At 41.3% G+C, this 16,538-nt stretch overlaps 1 protein-coding gene across 1 annotated transcript in view; it reads right to left on the bottom strand.

The window, feature by feature from the left end:
• Nucleotides 1-15,277, bottom strand: part of LOC145407685 (lachesin-like) — a 120,465-nt gene extending 105,188 nt beyond the window's left edge. The window contains exon 1 of the mRNA XM_080278552.1: nt 15,232-15,277. Within this exon, the coding sequence (XP_080134678.1) occupies nt 15,232-15,277 (46 nt within the window). The remainder of the gene's footprint in view (nt 1-15,231) is intronic.
• Between the last annotated feature and the right edge of the window lie 1,261 nt (nt 15,278-16,538).

A 16,538-nucleotide genomic window follows, 5' to 3' on the forward strand; every position in this document is an offset into this window, starting at 1 on the left:
GGAAAATAGACTGGTGGGGGAGAGATGAGGGGGGAAGTGGTGGGGAGATGGGGGGATGAAATGAGTGAGGGAGAGAAGACATTTTTTTTCCAGTCTAGGCGATACATCAAGGAAACTGAAGATGCTATACTGGTTTTAAGCTGACTTGGCCTAAAATTGCCATCTCTTCAGCGTGAATGCTGAGCTGTAACAATAGCTTAGCAATGAAATATGATGCTAGTCACGAAGAAATGCTGTGGAAAGGATATGCTGCCACGATGCTTAATTTTTCTGCTAATGAGTTACGTGAAAGAAACTGCAAAAAAGACGAAAATCTGGGCCAAGTAAAAATGAATTAACAACAGTATTAAGGATCCAACGTTCCCCCGAAAGTCAAACCAATATATTCCAGATTTTCTTAGTTACGTAAATAATCAGTATTGTAATTCCTTCGATATGGTGATGGCTTGCATTATTTACTTTCACAACCATCACTTTACGATCCAGCTCCCTATTTCAGTTTCAAATGCAAAAATACTCGGGTAAAACAGACAAAATCCGAAGGTCAAGTGGTTTTGGTTTTATTATTTAGTGGTTTATAACAGACCTTGAGGTGATGAATGGGGAGGGTGTGAGTGGAAGCAAAGGGAGGAAAAAAGAATGGAAGAAAGGAGGAAGGAAAAAGGAGTGGAAGAGAGAGAAGGGAAGGAGGATAGGAAAGAGACAAAGAGAGAGGGAGGAGAACCAGAAGGCAGAAAGAGAGAGGGAGGAGAACTAGTGAGAAGGGAGAGAAAGGGAAGAACTAAAGAGAAGAAAGAGAGGAAGGCGAATCAAAGAGAAAGCGAATGGGAGGAGAATTAGGGAAAAGGGAGGGGGGGTAAGCTGAGAGAGACAGAGAGACAAACAGACAGACAGACAGACACAGAGACAGAGAATGAGCAAGGGAGAGGGTGGGTGAGATGAGTGAGAGAGCGATCATATAAATTAACAGTAGCTCTAGTGAGACGGAAAACTGGCAGGTAGTGATATGGAATGGGAGTGGGGGTGGGGAGAGGGTGAATGAGGATTTGGAAGCTGGGAGGGAGGAGTGAGAGGACAGGGAAAGGGAGAGGGAAGAGGAAGAGAGGGAAGGGAGTGGAGGAGAAAAGATAAGTCGGGTCCATGTATATGTAGGGAAGGGAGGGAGGATGGGAAAGGATTAGGGAAAGGAGAAGAAGAGAGAGAGTGAGAGGGAGGAAAGAGAAGAGGTGAGGGATGAAAAGGACAAAGAAGAGAGGGAGTAGGAGGGAGGGAGACTGGAAGAGGGAGAAGATGAAAGGGGTGTGAGAATAAAGAAAGGACAATTATTTGATAGTAGAGAGAGAGAGAGAGAGAGAGAGAGAGAGAGAAAGGAATATGAGAATAATGAGGAAAAAAGAAAGATGAAAGAACAGATGAGGAAGCAGGGAAAGTGTGTCAGTGTGTGTGTGTGTGTGTGTGTGTGTGTGTGTGTGTGTGTGTGTGTGTGTGTGTGTGTGTGTGTGTGTGTGTGTGTGTGTGTGTGTGTGCATGAATAATCGTTTGAGTGTGACTAGACCTCAAGAAAAAGACAATCCAAGCCTCTGTCTGTCTGTCTGTCTCTGTCTCTGTCTCTGTCTGTCTGTCTGTCTGTCTGTCTGTCTCTGTCTCTGTCTGTCTGTCTGTCTGTCTGTCTGTCTCTCTCTCTCTCTCTCTCTCTCTCTCTCTCTCTCTCTCTCTCTCTCTCTCTCTCTCTCTCTCTCTCTCTCTCTCTCTCCCGTGATACCACATCCTCACCCCATTACCAACCAGGGTTCACGAATCTCTTATTTTTGAAGTGTGGATGTTGTCTGCCTCGAAATTAGTATATAAGAAAAACACGAGTAGAATTTTGACTGGGTTGGGTGTTTTTTTTTTTTAATGAATAAAATCGTCTGGAAATAGCTTAATTGAAATGCAGGGTTTAAATCATTGGTCTGTCTGATGCTGCGTATTTCTTTGGGCCCAATAAAATTGTCAGGGGTTGATGATGATGGTGGTGATGATGATGATGATGATGATGATGATGATGAGAAGAGGAGAAGAAGGAAGAGGTGGAGGAGGAGGAGAAGGAGGAAGATAGATATGATTACGATGATGAAGGCAGAATTAAAAAAAAAAAAAAACAGTAATCACAGGGAAAGGACGAAGAAATATTGGACCTCATCCTAACCAGTGTAAAAAAGAAGAAGAAAAAGGAGAGAAAAAAATCCAGTATGCATGGTTCGTTCAAGAATGAGATAAGTTTTAGCAAGACGGAAGTTTAAGAATATTACACCTCATTATGACATGTGCTTGGGAAATACACACAGATACACACCCACTCTTTTACCTGTGCTAGTTGTTTTTTGTGTCTTTGTAGCGTTGGCCAGGAAAAAGAAATAGGTTAAGTTTAAAGCATAAGGTGTTATATATAAATTTCCATCAGTATAGGGTGTTCACAGGAGGTCTTTATCACAGTCTTTACTAACTTAACAACCCTAATGACAATCGAATATTCTGGTCAACTCTTAATTCTTTCAATAATAACTTTAACAAGTCATCTTCCATTCCCCCACTAAAATCTTCAGATGGCAATATTACAAATGACCCACGTGGGAAAGCAGATATCTTTGCTAGTACCTTTGCAAGAAACTCTGCCATAGATGATACCAGCCAGAATGTCTCAGTACTAGAACTTGATTCTCCCGAAATTGCCCCACTTAAAATACAGACAAGATTTGTAAAATCCATCCTAGACAATTTACCTACCAACAAAGCTCCAGGTCCAGATGGAATTCCGCCAATTGTTTTGAAAAAGTGTTCCCCTGAACTTGCCTCTGTCCTTGCTAAATTATTCAGACTATGCATACGTACTTCTTTATTCCCAAATTCATGGAAAGAAGCCAATATCCACCCAGTTCCGAAGAAAGGAAGTTCGTCTGACCCCTCCAATTACAGACCAATAGCTATCACATCTTCTCTTGGTAAGGTATTTGAAACTTTAATTAATAAGCATATTGTTAAACATCTTGAATCCAACAACTTAATTAATGATAGACAATACGGTTTTCGCCACGAAAGATCCACCATTGACATACTCAATCTCTTAACTCATACCATCCATCAGTCAATTGATCTTTTTGGAGAAACTCATGCAGTAGCTCTTGATATCTCTAAAGCTTTCGACAGAGTATGGCACCGTTCCCTGCTGTCCAAACTCCCTTCCTATGGACTAACGTCTTTTGTTCCTTTGATTTCTTCTTATCTTAGTGATAGGAAAATAAGAGTAAAAGTAGATGATGTATATTCGAATTTCCACTCAATCAACGCCGGCGTGCCGCAGGGATCAGTTCTGGCGCCAACCCAATTTCTGGTTCATATTAATGATCTCTTATCTGTCACTCACAATCCCATTCACTCATATGCAGATGACTCAACACTACTTAGTTCATTCACACTCAGACATCCATTTACAAAGTCTAATATCTCTACCTTTCAACTCAATACAGCCATCTCCATAAATCAAGATCTATCTACAATCAGTGAATGGGGACAAAACAACCTTGTCTCTTTTAATGCTAGTAAAACTAAATATATACAGTTTAATAATAGACAGATATTGCCAGATTCGTACATTACCTTCAGTGCTACTAGTATTCCCATCTCCAAAAGTATTGAAATTCTTGGTGTCTCACTTAACAGTGCCCTCAGCTGGACCTCTCATGTCAGATCACTTGCTAAAACCGCCTCAAAGAAACTTGGATTATTGTACAGAGTCCGTAACTTCTTCGCCGATGAGCAGTTAGCTATAATTTATGAGTCATGTGCGCTCTCAGCTTGAATATTGCTCACCCTTGTGGAATGGTTGTGGAGAGGTTGCATTAAGACAACTAGACAAAATTCAGAATAAAGCTGTTAGAATCATTAACAACCATGCCATTACATATAAACTACCTCCCCTGCAAGTAAGAAGGAATGTTGCCTCCCTTGCATTATTTTACAGATATTTTTTTGGCAAATGCTCAGACGAAGTTGCGTCCATGGTGCCACCTCTCCATGCCTTCCCTCGTGCTACACGGGCATCTGGTAGCGCTCATGACTGGAATGTCACTCAACCATATTGCAGAACTTCTGCCTATCAGAATTCTTTCATTCCCCGAACTGCATCTCTCTGGAACTTGCTTCCCCAGAGTTGTTTTCCTCCAAATTTCAACCTACAACTGTTCAAGTCTAACTGTCACAGATATTTTATGAACAGAGGACACCAGTAATCTGGTGTATGGATTTTTTTTTTTCTCCATTTGTTTTTCCTTCCTCCGTTCTGTTATTAAAAAAAAAAAAAAAAAAAAAATGAAGGTCATTACTAGGGGTCTTAAATCGAGGACTTTTATGATCCCCTGTTTTTTTCTCTAACTTGGCCTAAAACTACCCTCTCTCCTTGGTAAATGCAGAGTTGCAACTATAGATCAAGGTTAGAATATGGTGCTAGTCACGAAGATGTGGTATGGGAAGTATGTAGAGCCACGGTATTGTCTTATTATGCCACTGAGCCACGTGAAAATTAATAAACTGCAACTGGACGAAAATCTAAGGCAGCTGAGTGTGAGTTATGAGGGCCTAGGAGTGTTAAACCTGGTACCATTAACCCTCTCACGGTCGGAGCAGCTCTAGATTTCCATTCCAGCTAAAGCCAGACGATTTTTTTCAGCTCAGAGAAAGATCCTAGAGGCTAAGGGTGTTAATATCGCGCCTGTACACCTGGCCAGCCCACCTACCGTGACTTAATATATATCCAGTCCTTCACGCCAACATGCCCTCTCCATGTCCACCCTTATCGCCCCCCCCCCTCTCTCTCTCTCTCTCTCTCTCTCTCTCTCTCTCTTATTCCTCCACATCCACCCCACTATCTCCTCCTTTCCCCTCCCCCTCCACACCTCTTTGAGTCACTCCTCTCCCTCCCTCCCCCTCCACTTCCCGATCCTCTCTCTCTCTTTTCTTTAACTCTCTCACACCACTTCAACTAAAAGGACAACCCGCGTAAACTATGTGTGTCCTACTAGTAAAGTTTCGATGCTGGTGGTGATGGTGGTGGTGATTGTGGTAGTTGTGGTAGTGGTGGTGGTGGTGGTGGTGGTGGTGGTGGTTGTGGTAGTGGTGGCAATGGTAGTGGTGGTGAGGTAGTGATATTACCAGTGCTGGTAGTGATGGTGGTAGTGGTGATGGTCTGGATGGTGATAGTGGTAGTGGTGGTAGTGATAATGGTGATGGTATGATAGTCGTAGTGGTGATGCTTGTGGTGGCAATGATGGTGATGATAACACTGGAAACGGTGGTAGTTGTGGTAGTGGTGATAGTGGTAATTGTAGTCGTGGTGATAGTGGTAGTTGTGGTCGTAGTGATAGTGGTTGCTGTGGTCGTGGTGATTGTGGTAGTTGTGGTCGTGGTGATTGTGGTAGTTGTGGTCGTGGTGATAGTGGTCACTTGTGATCGTGGTGATAGTGGTAGTTGTGGTAGTGGTGATAGTGGTAGTGAAGGTTGTGGTTGTGGTGGTGGTGGTAGGTCATCACTTTGTCCCAAAAGTTTCGCCATCTCTTTAGTTATTTCCTTTCGAATGGAGAGTCAAAGGGGAGGAATGTAGAGAGAGAGAGAAAGAAAGAGAGAGAGAGAGAGAGAGAGAGAGATGGGTGGCGGGGTATCTCTGTGATGTGCTGTGGAATGTGAGCAACTGAGAGAGAAAAGTACTGCGGAAAAAATCAATAGGATATCTTGTAAGGTCGTGGAAGGACGGATGGAAAGAAAGGAGGAAGAAGTGAAGGAAGGAAGGAAGGATAGGTGGAAGGGAGTAAAGACTAAATTGCTTAGAGGTAATTCAAAACTTAACAAAGACAAGATTATACCTTGGAATTAAGTTGCGTAGAAGCGAAGAGGAAAGGAAGAAAGAAAGAAAAGAAGGAAAGAAGAAAAGAAGAAGGAAGGAAGGAAGGAAGGAAGCAGGAATGAAGGATGGCAGCAAGAAGAAAGGAAGTAATGGGGAAAAGGAAAGTAGAAACGATGGAAGGGGAAAACGAAGGAGGAAATAAAGGTAGGAAGTGAGAAAGGAAGGAAGGACGAAAGGAAAGGAAGAAGGCAAGAACAAAGGAAAAACAGTAGGAAAGAAGAAATGTGGTTCACTGAGAGAAAGTTGGAAACGAGGAAAGACTAAAGTACATGTTGGAATTTAGGTGTTTCGTATCGGCAGCCAGAGGTGGAAGGAGGGAAGAAATGAAGGAAGGAAAGGAGGGTGGGAGGAAGGAAGGAAGGAAGGAAGAGGAAAGACAGGAAAGGAAGAAATAAAGACGAAAGATAAGAGGAAAGGAAGAAAAGAAAGAAGGAAAGAAAGATGAAAGACAAGAAAGGGAAGGAAAGAAGAAAAAGAATAATGAAGGAAGCAAGGAAGGAGAGAAGATGACACTCTATGCTTGGACAGGCATGGAAACTCTCAACTCATTGCATACAGTAATTACTCTTCCACTTGCCGTTTAGTGTATGATTGTATTTAACCCTTTGACTACGATGACCCGGAAGGAGAAGGATGATCTGAGGGGAATAAGGGGAAATTTTAGCCTTCAGTCCACTGGGTTCACGTAGAGATGAGCCTGGAGTTGCTGTTACTACTACTACTACTACTACTACTACTGCTACTACTATTACTACTACTACTACTACTACTGCTGCTGCTGCTGCTGCGATGGTACCACTCTATTCCTTCTATTTACAGACGATTTTCTACTTATATAGGGGAGATCTGATTGTGGAGGGGTTAATGAAGGCTATGTCTAACCCCTCCAGTTCCAGAAGTCTCTCCACAGCTGAGTAAAATCGTTTGGAGATTGGAAAATAAAATATAAAGCAAAATAAATGATGTTTAATAAAAGATAAATGACGCTTTTCAGTATACGTACCTGCAGAATCAAAATATTAGAGAGAGAGAGAGAGAAGTTAATGTGAGGAGATCAGAGACAAGGTAGAATGAGAAGCTAGTATGTATGTATGTTGGTAGGTATTTTGGTGTGTGTGTGTGTGTGTGTGTGTGTGTGTGTGTGTGTGTGTGTGTGTGTGTGTGTGTGTGTGTGTGTGTGTGTGTGAGAGAGAGAGAGAGAGAGAGACAGACAGACAGACAGACAGACAGACAGACAGACAGGCAGACGGACAGACAGAGACAGAAACAGCAACAGAGTGACACAGACAGAGACACCGAAATTGTATCAAGTAAATCCAGCCAGAATAAGCATAACACAACAAACACAAGATCTCCAACCAAATCCTGCTCTCCCAACCACTCAGTAGGTCAGTGAACGATGCTACGGTCTCTCACCCGACACCAGCCGTCCCCTGGCCACAAAAATGGTTAATTATAGACGGTGAAATTTTGCTCCCCCGCGAAAGCCATTCCCTCTTCGTTAATTACAATACTGGATATCACAGGTAGAATTGCAGACAGTATTTCCTATCCGTCTTTCTGCCTGTCTGTCTATCTCTTTGTCTGTCTGTCTGTTTGTCTGTCTGTTTGTCTGTTTATTTAAAGGACAAGGAAGGTACAGAATCATCCCAAGTCTTTCGTTCATCCTGCAGAAAGAAATCTAGTCACAGGAGGGAAATAATCCTAAGTACTTTTTCTTACACAGGATGGACTAGGAAGGGAACGTCTGTTATCTTCCCATGTCTAGCAGTCTTCCTATAAAAAATCAGACTTACGAAGGAAATTGGTCGTAAGTTAATTTGTGGATACGACCCCTTGACGACTGAATAGAGGTCGTCGAACTGGCCATCACGACACCCCGGAAGTGACTTTATATTTGCTAAAAGAGCCGTGTGAGCCGCAGAACCGAATTACTTCATGCGATCGAGAAGGGATTGTGAGTGACGATGATGATGATAGTGATACTGATGATGGTGACGAGTATGGCGACGACGGCAGTGACATTGTTGATAATGATGATGATTATGATAACAATGATGATGATGATAATGATGAGTGCGAGTAGGATAATAAGATGGTAATAATTATGATGATGCTGATAATGACGATGACACTCTAATAATAATAATAATAATAATTATAATAATAATAATAATAAATTAAATTGATGATAATGAAAGAACACATTATTAACTTCGGAGGGGGAGGGGAGAGGGGGAAGGGGAGAGGGCGAATAAGGGAGGAGGAGGGGGAAGGGGGGAGAGAAGCGCAAAATGAAAAGATCGTGCGAGGTGGAGGAAATAGATGCACTCTCTTGATTAGCATATTCGTGTATTTTACCCTGACAGTCCTTCACTTACAGAAGAAAAAATAAACACTCTAAAACAAACGACACATGAGCATCCAATTCCATTAAAAAAAAAAAAAAAATACAAAGCAGTAACCATCGATCTCTTTAGGTGGATTTAACACATCTATAGGTTTTTATATTTGCTGCAAGAAACACGTAAATACTAAGCGTGAAAATGATCTTAAACAGTGTGCACTTTGTCCAGTATGTTCCCATCATCTTATTATACTGAGACAAGTGTGAAGTATTGTACTGTACATGCATACATACATACATATATACAGTATACACAAAAAGACATTACATACTCCCATAGACGCTACTTTTACAAAACACACACACACGCATGTACTCTTACAAAGACATTCATGTACATATACTCTCACAAGAAGCGCGCGCACACACACACACACACACACACACACACACACACACACACACACACACACACACACACACACACACACACACACACACACATCTGTTAATGTGGTGAGTGCAGTGTAGGCGGGAGGACAGGGATGATGTTATGTAAATACTGACATGAATATGTAATGTGCATCACCACACACACACACACACACACACACACACACACACACACACACACACACACACACACACACACACACACACACACACACACACACACACACACACACACACACACACACACACACAAAGAACTACACTTTTTATGCAATGAAGAAAGAACCAAACGCTGAGACCCTACAGATATCATCCCCTCTACAGAAACTTGAACAAAAGAAGCCATAAGAAAAAAAATCCGCCTTTTAGAGATGCCGGGACACACTGCATTTAAAAGACAGGAGGTCATAGGTAGAGGGAAAGACAGGCTGAGGAAGACATTACTTAAGCTGGCCAGTGATGCAGAGCCACTGACTAGCTGGAGCTCCATAGTCTAGCGTTAATCAAGTTTTACAGCTCAGAATTGAAAATGGAGAGATGGCAATATGAGGTCAAATAAGAGTAAAATGGAGTACAGTGAACAAAGTAGGAAATTTAATACTGCTACATCTGCTTCTGCTACTGCTACTGCTACTACAACCACTACCTGGAAAAGTGGATAGGTTTTCTCTCCCTCAGCTCGAAATAGCTGGGAGAGCAGAGGTGTGCCTGAGTTGCATCCAGTGGGCTTTGAAGTGTCTTTTAAGGTGAGCACATGGGGAGAAGAGGTAAAGAGAGAGGTGTGGAATCATCATTAAGGAGAGCAAGACGAGAAATGTACGGTAGCTTAGGAAATCATTATTTATTTATTTCGACTTGCTCACCCCATCGTTAAGGAGAAAAAAAAAAAAAGGTTAAGCTGATGGTGATGATGATGATGATGATGATGATGATGATGATGATGATGATGATGATGATGACAATAATGATGATGATGATGATGATATATCTTTAGAGCTGAACACGGAGGGAAGAGAACTGAAAAGTAACTTGTGCATTCTTAAGTCAGAGAGGAGAAGGCGAGATATGCAGCTTAGGTAATCACTGCTAGAGAAAACGAAATGTTCTTTCCGCAGTTAACTTGGCAGAACACTATTAGAGACTCAAAGAGGATGGAAAGAAGCGATTCAGTTTTACTGCACATTCATCAAAGGTCAGAGATAATGGGACGGAATTCAAGATGCAGCGTTATGTTATGAGTGGCTGGCTGTATATAGCTCAAAATTTGCATATATATTCAGAGGGAGGATGGGAAGAAGTTTTCTTATTTTGTTGCAGACTGATCAAAGGTGATGGTCATGGGTGTAGGTCAAATTTCTGGCGCGAAGTCTCTGTGTCCTCCATTCATTTTTGCTCGTTTCTTTGGCTTACTTTTTTCCATTATCAGTATCCTAATCATGCTTCCCTTGTTAACGGTGTCTGTTTTTCCCCAACAACGAGCTGGCTTTTCCACGTCTGAAGAATGAATGTAGGTGATTGACGTCTTGTAATTCCCTAACACCCGCCGCCTTCTGGGTCACTCCACAGGGGAATTTATTGCCTTTCTTTCAGCAAGTTTTCATCGACCTAACTCACCCCTTATGTTCTTTACTTCGCTTCATTTCCTTTCGTTCCATTCCCTTATTTTCCCTGTCCATATCGACCCTTCCATTTCTTTTATTTCCCCTTCTCCCCATTCTCTTACCCTCGCTTCCGTTCCCTTCTCATCCCTCTGCTTCCCTTCTCATTCCTTCTGTTCTCTTTCCTTCCCATCCCTTCCATTCCCTTCCCACCTCATCCCTTCCCTACCCTGCCATGTCTTTCGCTTCCCTTCATTTCATATATTTTTTCATGTATTTTTTTCCGTTCCCCTTCCTTCCCAAAACAAGCTCTACTCTTTATTGTAACTGACCTTTTATGCCATTTTCCTTCCCCATCTTTTCCTTCCTTTCCCTCCTCTTCCCTCTCCTTCCTTTCCCTTCACCCATCTCTCTTCCTTTTCTCTTCCCTTCGATATTTTTCCTTCTCCTTCCATTCCTTACCTTACTCTATCTTACCTCCTCCCTTCCTTTTCCGTCCCTTCCCTTCCTTTACTTCCTCCTTCTCCCTCGTCTTCCCTTCTCTCTTTATTTTTTTATTCCCCAAGCAACACACGAACATTCTCCCCTCTAAATAATACAACAGTCTGTCCTGTCTGAATTCCGTATCACAATATTTACTTCGTTTCTCTTATAGTTCATCTACTTTAACTTGGCGGAAATGTTCGTCCTTTTGCAGAATATTCATATAGTTCTGTAGGGAATAAGACATCCTACGGCTCTGCATCATCTCATTAGCACTTCTTCATGACTATCACCATATTTTTGTTCTAGTCCCCTGTTACAGCTCAGAATTCTAGATGGAGCGACGGCAATTTTTAGTCAAATTAATGTAGACGATTGTATTTCATCCATACATCCTTAGTCAATTATTATCTTGTTTAGCTTCCGTGGTCGTGGTAGAGATGCCTTCGCGTGATGGCACCTATATTACCGGAAGGTGGAGCTGCCTGGTTATACAAACGTCCCTCATTCTCCTCCCTATCCCCCGAAAGTAAAATGATGAACTGCTGGAGAATGACATCGTGTTCCTACAGTTCACCGGCTTCACATTCCATTTGAACCTGATACTACTACTACTACTGCTACTACTACTACTGCTGCTGCTGCTGCTGCTGCTGCTGCTGCTGCTGCTACCACCACCACCACCACTACCACCACCACCACCACCACCACCACTGCTGTTACCCCACCACTAGCCTCCGTGAATTCATTTTGCTTCCCCCATGTCCTTGTACACCCAACTATGCAGTTAGGGACCTGGATGTCAAATGATTGCTGCGGATCATATTCTAGAAGATTGACACAAAAAATTATTGCCTTCGTAGCCGCGTGCAGTCGAATGGAACAATTCTAACCCTTCCTTATTCTCAGCTCGTAACTCAATGCTTTTCCTCACATTCCTATTTCGCTTGTAGTAAGTAGGTAGAAAAATCAAGGAGGTTTAGAGAGAGAGAGAGAGAGAGAGAATACGCCACTGGGCAGAAAAGGTAAAATTCATGGAAAGACCCAAATCGCGTGTGGCGGTGGGATATGATATTGACTCTGTCCCTTGGCTGAGAGCTTCCTAGGTAGTGGTGAGGTAAACACGAATGGTATCAGTAAGTCTTCCCCTTAAACCGCAACTCGAGCTGAAACCATATCGATTCGCCTTGCACACACGAACTCACTTATGTAGATGAGGATATTGCAGGACTGATAGATGGAGGGATGTGGCTATATAAACGATAAGATAAATGCAATTACTGTATTTAGATAAGGGGGCACACTGACTGACTAGATCCGGACTCTGCTTTCTCGATGGGGCAGTACTGAAGTGGATGATGAAGATGATGATGATTTTGATGATGATGATGATAACGATGATAATGACGTTAATAAAGGTGGTGGTGATGATGTTAATAATGATGATGATGATGATGGTGGTAGCTACAAACTTTACATGTCTTTAGAGGGGCATGTAACCGACCTAAAACCCTGTTGGCAGAACACGATAAAAAAAAAAAAATGATTAATTGAACTAGACAGAAATACATATCGAGAACAAATACTGAGAATTCTGGAAAGTCACCGGCAAAAGTTACCGCTACCGAACACAAATTTATGCATACCCAAGAGAAAAAAAAATCCAAAAGTAAAAATGAATTCCTCGACTTTTTGCGGTCTTGGTACTGGAGTATTCGATATTCGCGTTTTCAGCGTTCGCGGTTTCGGCATTCGCGATTTTTTCAGATGACAACAAGTACACTGCTCCATTAGATAGGCCTGATTAGCATATAGATTATCCTACGCGGTTCTGAAGCAGGACACGCATAAACCACAAAGAGGGGGAGTTGGGGCGTTCCAAATACGTCGCTTTGCAAAATGCTGATTAGTGTATTCAAAACTGTGCAAGAGAGATAAAAAGATACTGTTTAGGAATATAAAAATTGTTTGGACTAAAAATCGTAAAAGTATGCATAAGAATGCATAAATGTGTTTGACTAGGCTGAAAAACACGAAAGAAAAGAGAGAGAGAGAGAAAAAAAAAAGTAGTATACTTAAAGGTAGGAAAAATGAAAAATAAAAAATATAACAAATTTTCGTGGATAAACTGAATATTTTGGAAGAAAAATGGTAATACTGAAAAAAATACGCTGGTAATAAAAAAAAATAATATATGTTCGTGAAAAGCCCAAGGATACTAAAGAAAAAATAGTAAATACAAAAATAAGCATCTCTCTCTCTCTCTCTCTCTCTCTCCCTCTCTCTCTCTCTCTCTCTCTCTCTCCATGCTACTATTCTGATCACGGCTTTCCTAAACTCTCTGCTATCATCTCACCCTCTTACATCAAGCTCGCAGCACCCATTTAACTACTGATTCTTACCACATTTCTGTCCAGTCCTCAATTTCCAGAGTTAACCGATACTGCCAGTCTTTCATGTGCACGATTAATTCTATTTGTCTGTGACCATTCTTTAAGTGCAACGTAACCTGGCGTCTTAAAATGAATTGTTCTTGATTTTAATAATTCTTTTGTTTTTCTTTCTTTGGAGGGGAAGTCTGGCAGGCCCTCGCAACCACTCCAGTTTGATGACGTAGATGTTTTCGTTTTGTTGCGGCCAGATTATAGTTATTCAGCCTAGGTGAACAGTTTTCTGGCACACAATATATGCTAAATAGTGTATTGTTTGATTACTGCATATTAACACATTCTCGTACTGCATCCCACCGCCAAAAAAGTGCCACAAAAGCACAACAGATCACGACTTCGACAGTTGAGAAACAGCAGAAGAGAAAGGACGGCAAAAGGCAAAATCGTGACACAATCAAATAAAAATCCAGACAGAAGTACAGGACTAACACAACATTTAAGATCATGCAAAAGAAGCACAGTTTAATTCTACACAGGCAAGCAGTTCCACAACCGCACACAAACCTTCATAATACAGCAACTGACCGGGATCGTCAAAGAAGGTAGCAACGAGAAAACTTGTCCACAATTCCTCCTACTGACCTTGCCGTAATGTTATACTTTCCCAGATCCGGAAATGCCATAAATATCTTTGTGTCCCTCTCTCCCCGTTTCTCTGAAGTCACTAATGGGGAGCAGTGTTCCGGGTGCAGTCTTGGTGTTCCCGTCCACTGGCTCTCAATGGTTAGATGTACAGGACGATCCAACCCACTCCACCGCGCCCAGCTTGGCTACTTTACGCCCAAGGATTCTAATGTACAAATACTAAAATCCGTTCGCCTCCTCTGCCTCTTTCTTACTGGTGGATTCATAAATGCCTGAATGAAATGTAGTGAACAGAGGTGCACTTTATCGCTCATAGATGATTAATATTGTGCACCTCAGTCCACATAACATCCAAGTGTCTACAGATCCGGCGATGAGACAGAGCCAGAGAGGCGAACGGACTTTAGTATTTAGTTGTACATTCGATGAAATATATGTCTGAACTTTTTACATGACTATTTTATGGAAGTAGAAGAAGCGCTTGAAAAAATCTCCAGGAATTTTTGATGAACGTGTATGCATTTAATTATTACCAATAGACCATGAACAATGATGAATTATTATTCTGTTCTGCAGGAGGGACGAGGAAAGGAGGGTACAAGATCTCCCATGTTCCTCGTCCTTCCTACGAATTAAAATCTGAGTTACGAGAGGGAGCCAACCGTGAGTCTGTCCGTAAATCCAACTCTGGTCATCCTCCTTTCGGGAATTCGGAGAAAACTTTTGCTTACCCAAGGTTTTCCAGTCTGACATGGGCCTTAGAATTCCAAACTGCCTTCCTACACTTTATATCTTTCCTTCTGCTGGGGCGGATCAAGAAATTTTGGGTGTGTTGCCATTCCATGAAAACAAAATTTGGTCTGGGGGGGTTCTTTCTGTTCTATATTATTATTATTATTATTATTATTATTATTATTATTATGGTTGTACGGACGAGCGCATGACAAATTGGTAGCCCGTTTTCAGTTTTATAGTAATTGGCTCTTTCTGGTAGGTAGTGTCAATCATATATATGTAGATGGTTATGCATGTGAGGTGATGTCAAGATTCCAGGGGCTTGATTGGTGAGTGAATGAGTGTGTGGGTCATTTCACTGGGCATACTGTTGACTATTTGATTACATTTCTCTCTGGCGGATTTTTCATTTTTTACTTATTTCTGGACCCAGCCTGAGAGAGAGAGAGAGAGAGAGATTATCCTGTCCATCATGACTGCAATAATTGAGAGACAGAAAGACAAATAAACAAACAGACAAACATACAGACAGGAAATTAGAGCACGAGTATTATCCTACACTTTATCTTATCTTTGCAGTAGTTGAGAGAGAGAGAGAGAGAGAGAGAGAGAGAGAGAGAGAGAGAGAGAGAGAGAGTCACTTACCTGCAAGAACCACTTGAACCCACAACCAGAGAGCAATCACCGCCATCTTGCCGTCACCACGCAGCATCATTTCTTTTCTTTTTTTTTCTTTTTTTTTTTTTAAGTGGTGTATTGGTTAGCACATCGAACTCGCAACTGGAGAAACCCGAGTTCAATTCCCGTGCCGGTCAAACTCTAGGACAAAGTTCGTTTCCCCTTTAGTCTCTGTTCACCCAGCAAAACTATCGGGGATTTGGATGGAACTGTGACTATTGTTCGTGTTCTAGGGGAAGGATGTGACTTAGCAAAAATGGATTGTCTGCCTTGAACTCAGTTACAACAGATAATTCTCCCACACAGCCACAAATATTTCTTTACGTTCTCATTTTTCTTCTTTATATATTTAATTTATTTTCGTCAGTGTTGATCAATTTTCTACTTTCGTCCCTATAAAGCTCTAATTTTTTATTCCATTAACTACGATTCTATTTCATTGTTGTAGGAGTTCCGTATTTCTCCACCAAGGGCACAATATTCAGTTTTATATATGTCAACTACAATCAGATTTCCGTCGCGAGGACAGCTTTGATGTATTTAGAACACCAAGAAGAACTGGGTTCAATTCCCGGGATGATCGTGATACAGTTCGACAGTTTCTTGATTCTATTGGCACCCAGAAGTTAATTAGGGACCTGTTTATTTAAATTTACAATTGCGTGTTGTCTGGGGCAATGTTTGTTTGGGTAGTTTTTTTGTCAGTCACCCATTATTTCTTACAGGTACAACTATTTTTCTGGTAAAATTTTCGTCCAATTTTTCAACTTTTGTCAGAGCAGTGTTCTCAATGTAAGAAATTTTTTTTAGAGCTCTTATCACCACCAAGATTTCGTTGTTTTTTTTTTCTATTGCCACAACGTTCTATTTTCAATCAGCCTGTGTTGACGAGAGCACTGTCATGTTTCAAAATACAGTAGTCTTCTTTTAATTGTTCTCAGTTTTTAATGTATCCTATTTATTTCTTGTTATTGGTGCAACGCCGTTTTCATTTCCATTTGTTCATCCCATTGCGTTCTGTATCATAAAATCAGTTTCAAATCTGTCTCACATGAGTTACGTACTGTTTAGGAAGTACAACACAATATCTTTCTTTCTTTTTATAAGATTCGAACACTCGCTTTTATTTATGTTTATTTATTTATTTATTTATTTATTTTATTTTATCTTTATTTTCCTTAGTGGTGCAGCTAACAAAGAACTCAGCACATTAACTTGTATGCTATGATCGCTTTGTTTTTCACTGACGCAACTGGGTCACTCTCGGAAGTTGA

The sequence above is a fragment of the Coenobita brevimanus genome, chromosome 74 (assembly GCF_032717465.1).
Source record: "Coenobita brevimanus isolate Jiangsu-jjx chromosome 74, ASM3271746v2, whole genome shotgun sequence".
In the NCBI taxonomy this organism is placed as follows: Eukaryota; Metazoa; Arthropoda; class Malacostraca; order Decapoda; family Coenobitidae; genus Coenobita; species Coenobita brevimanus.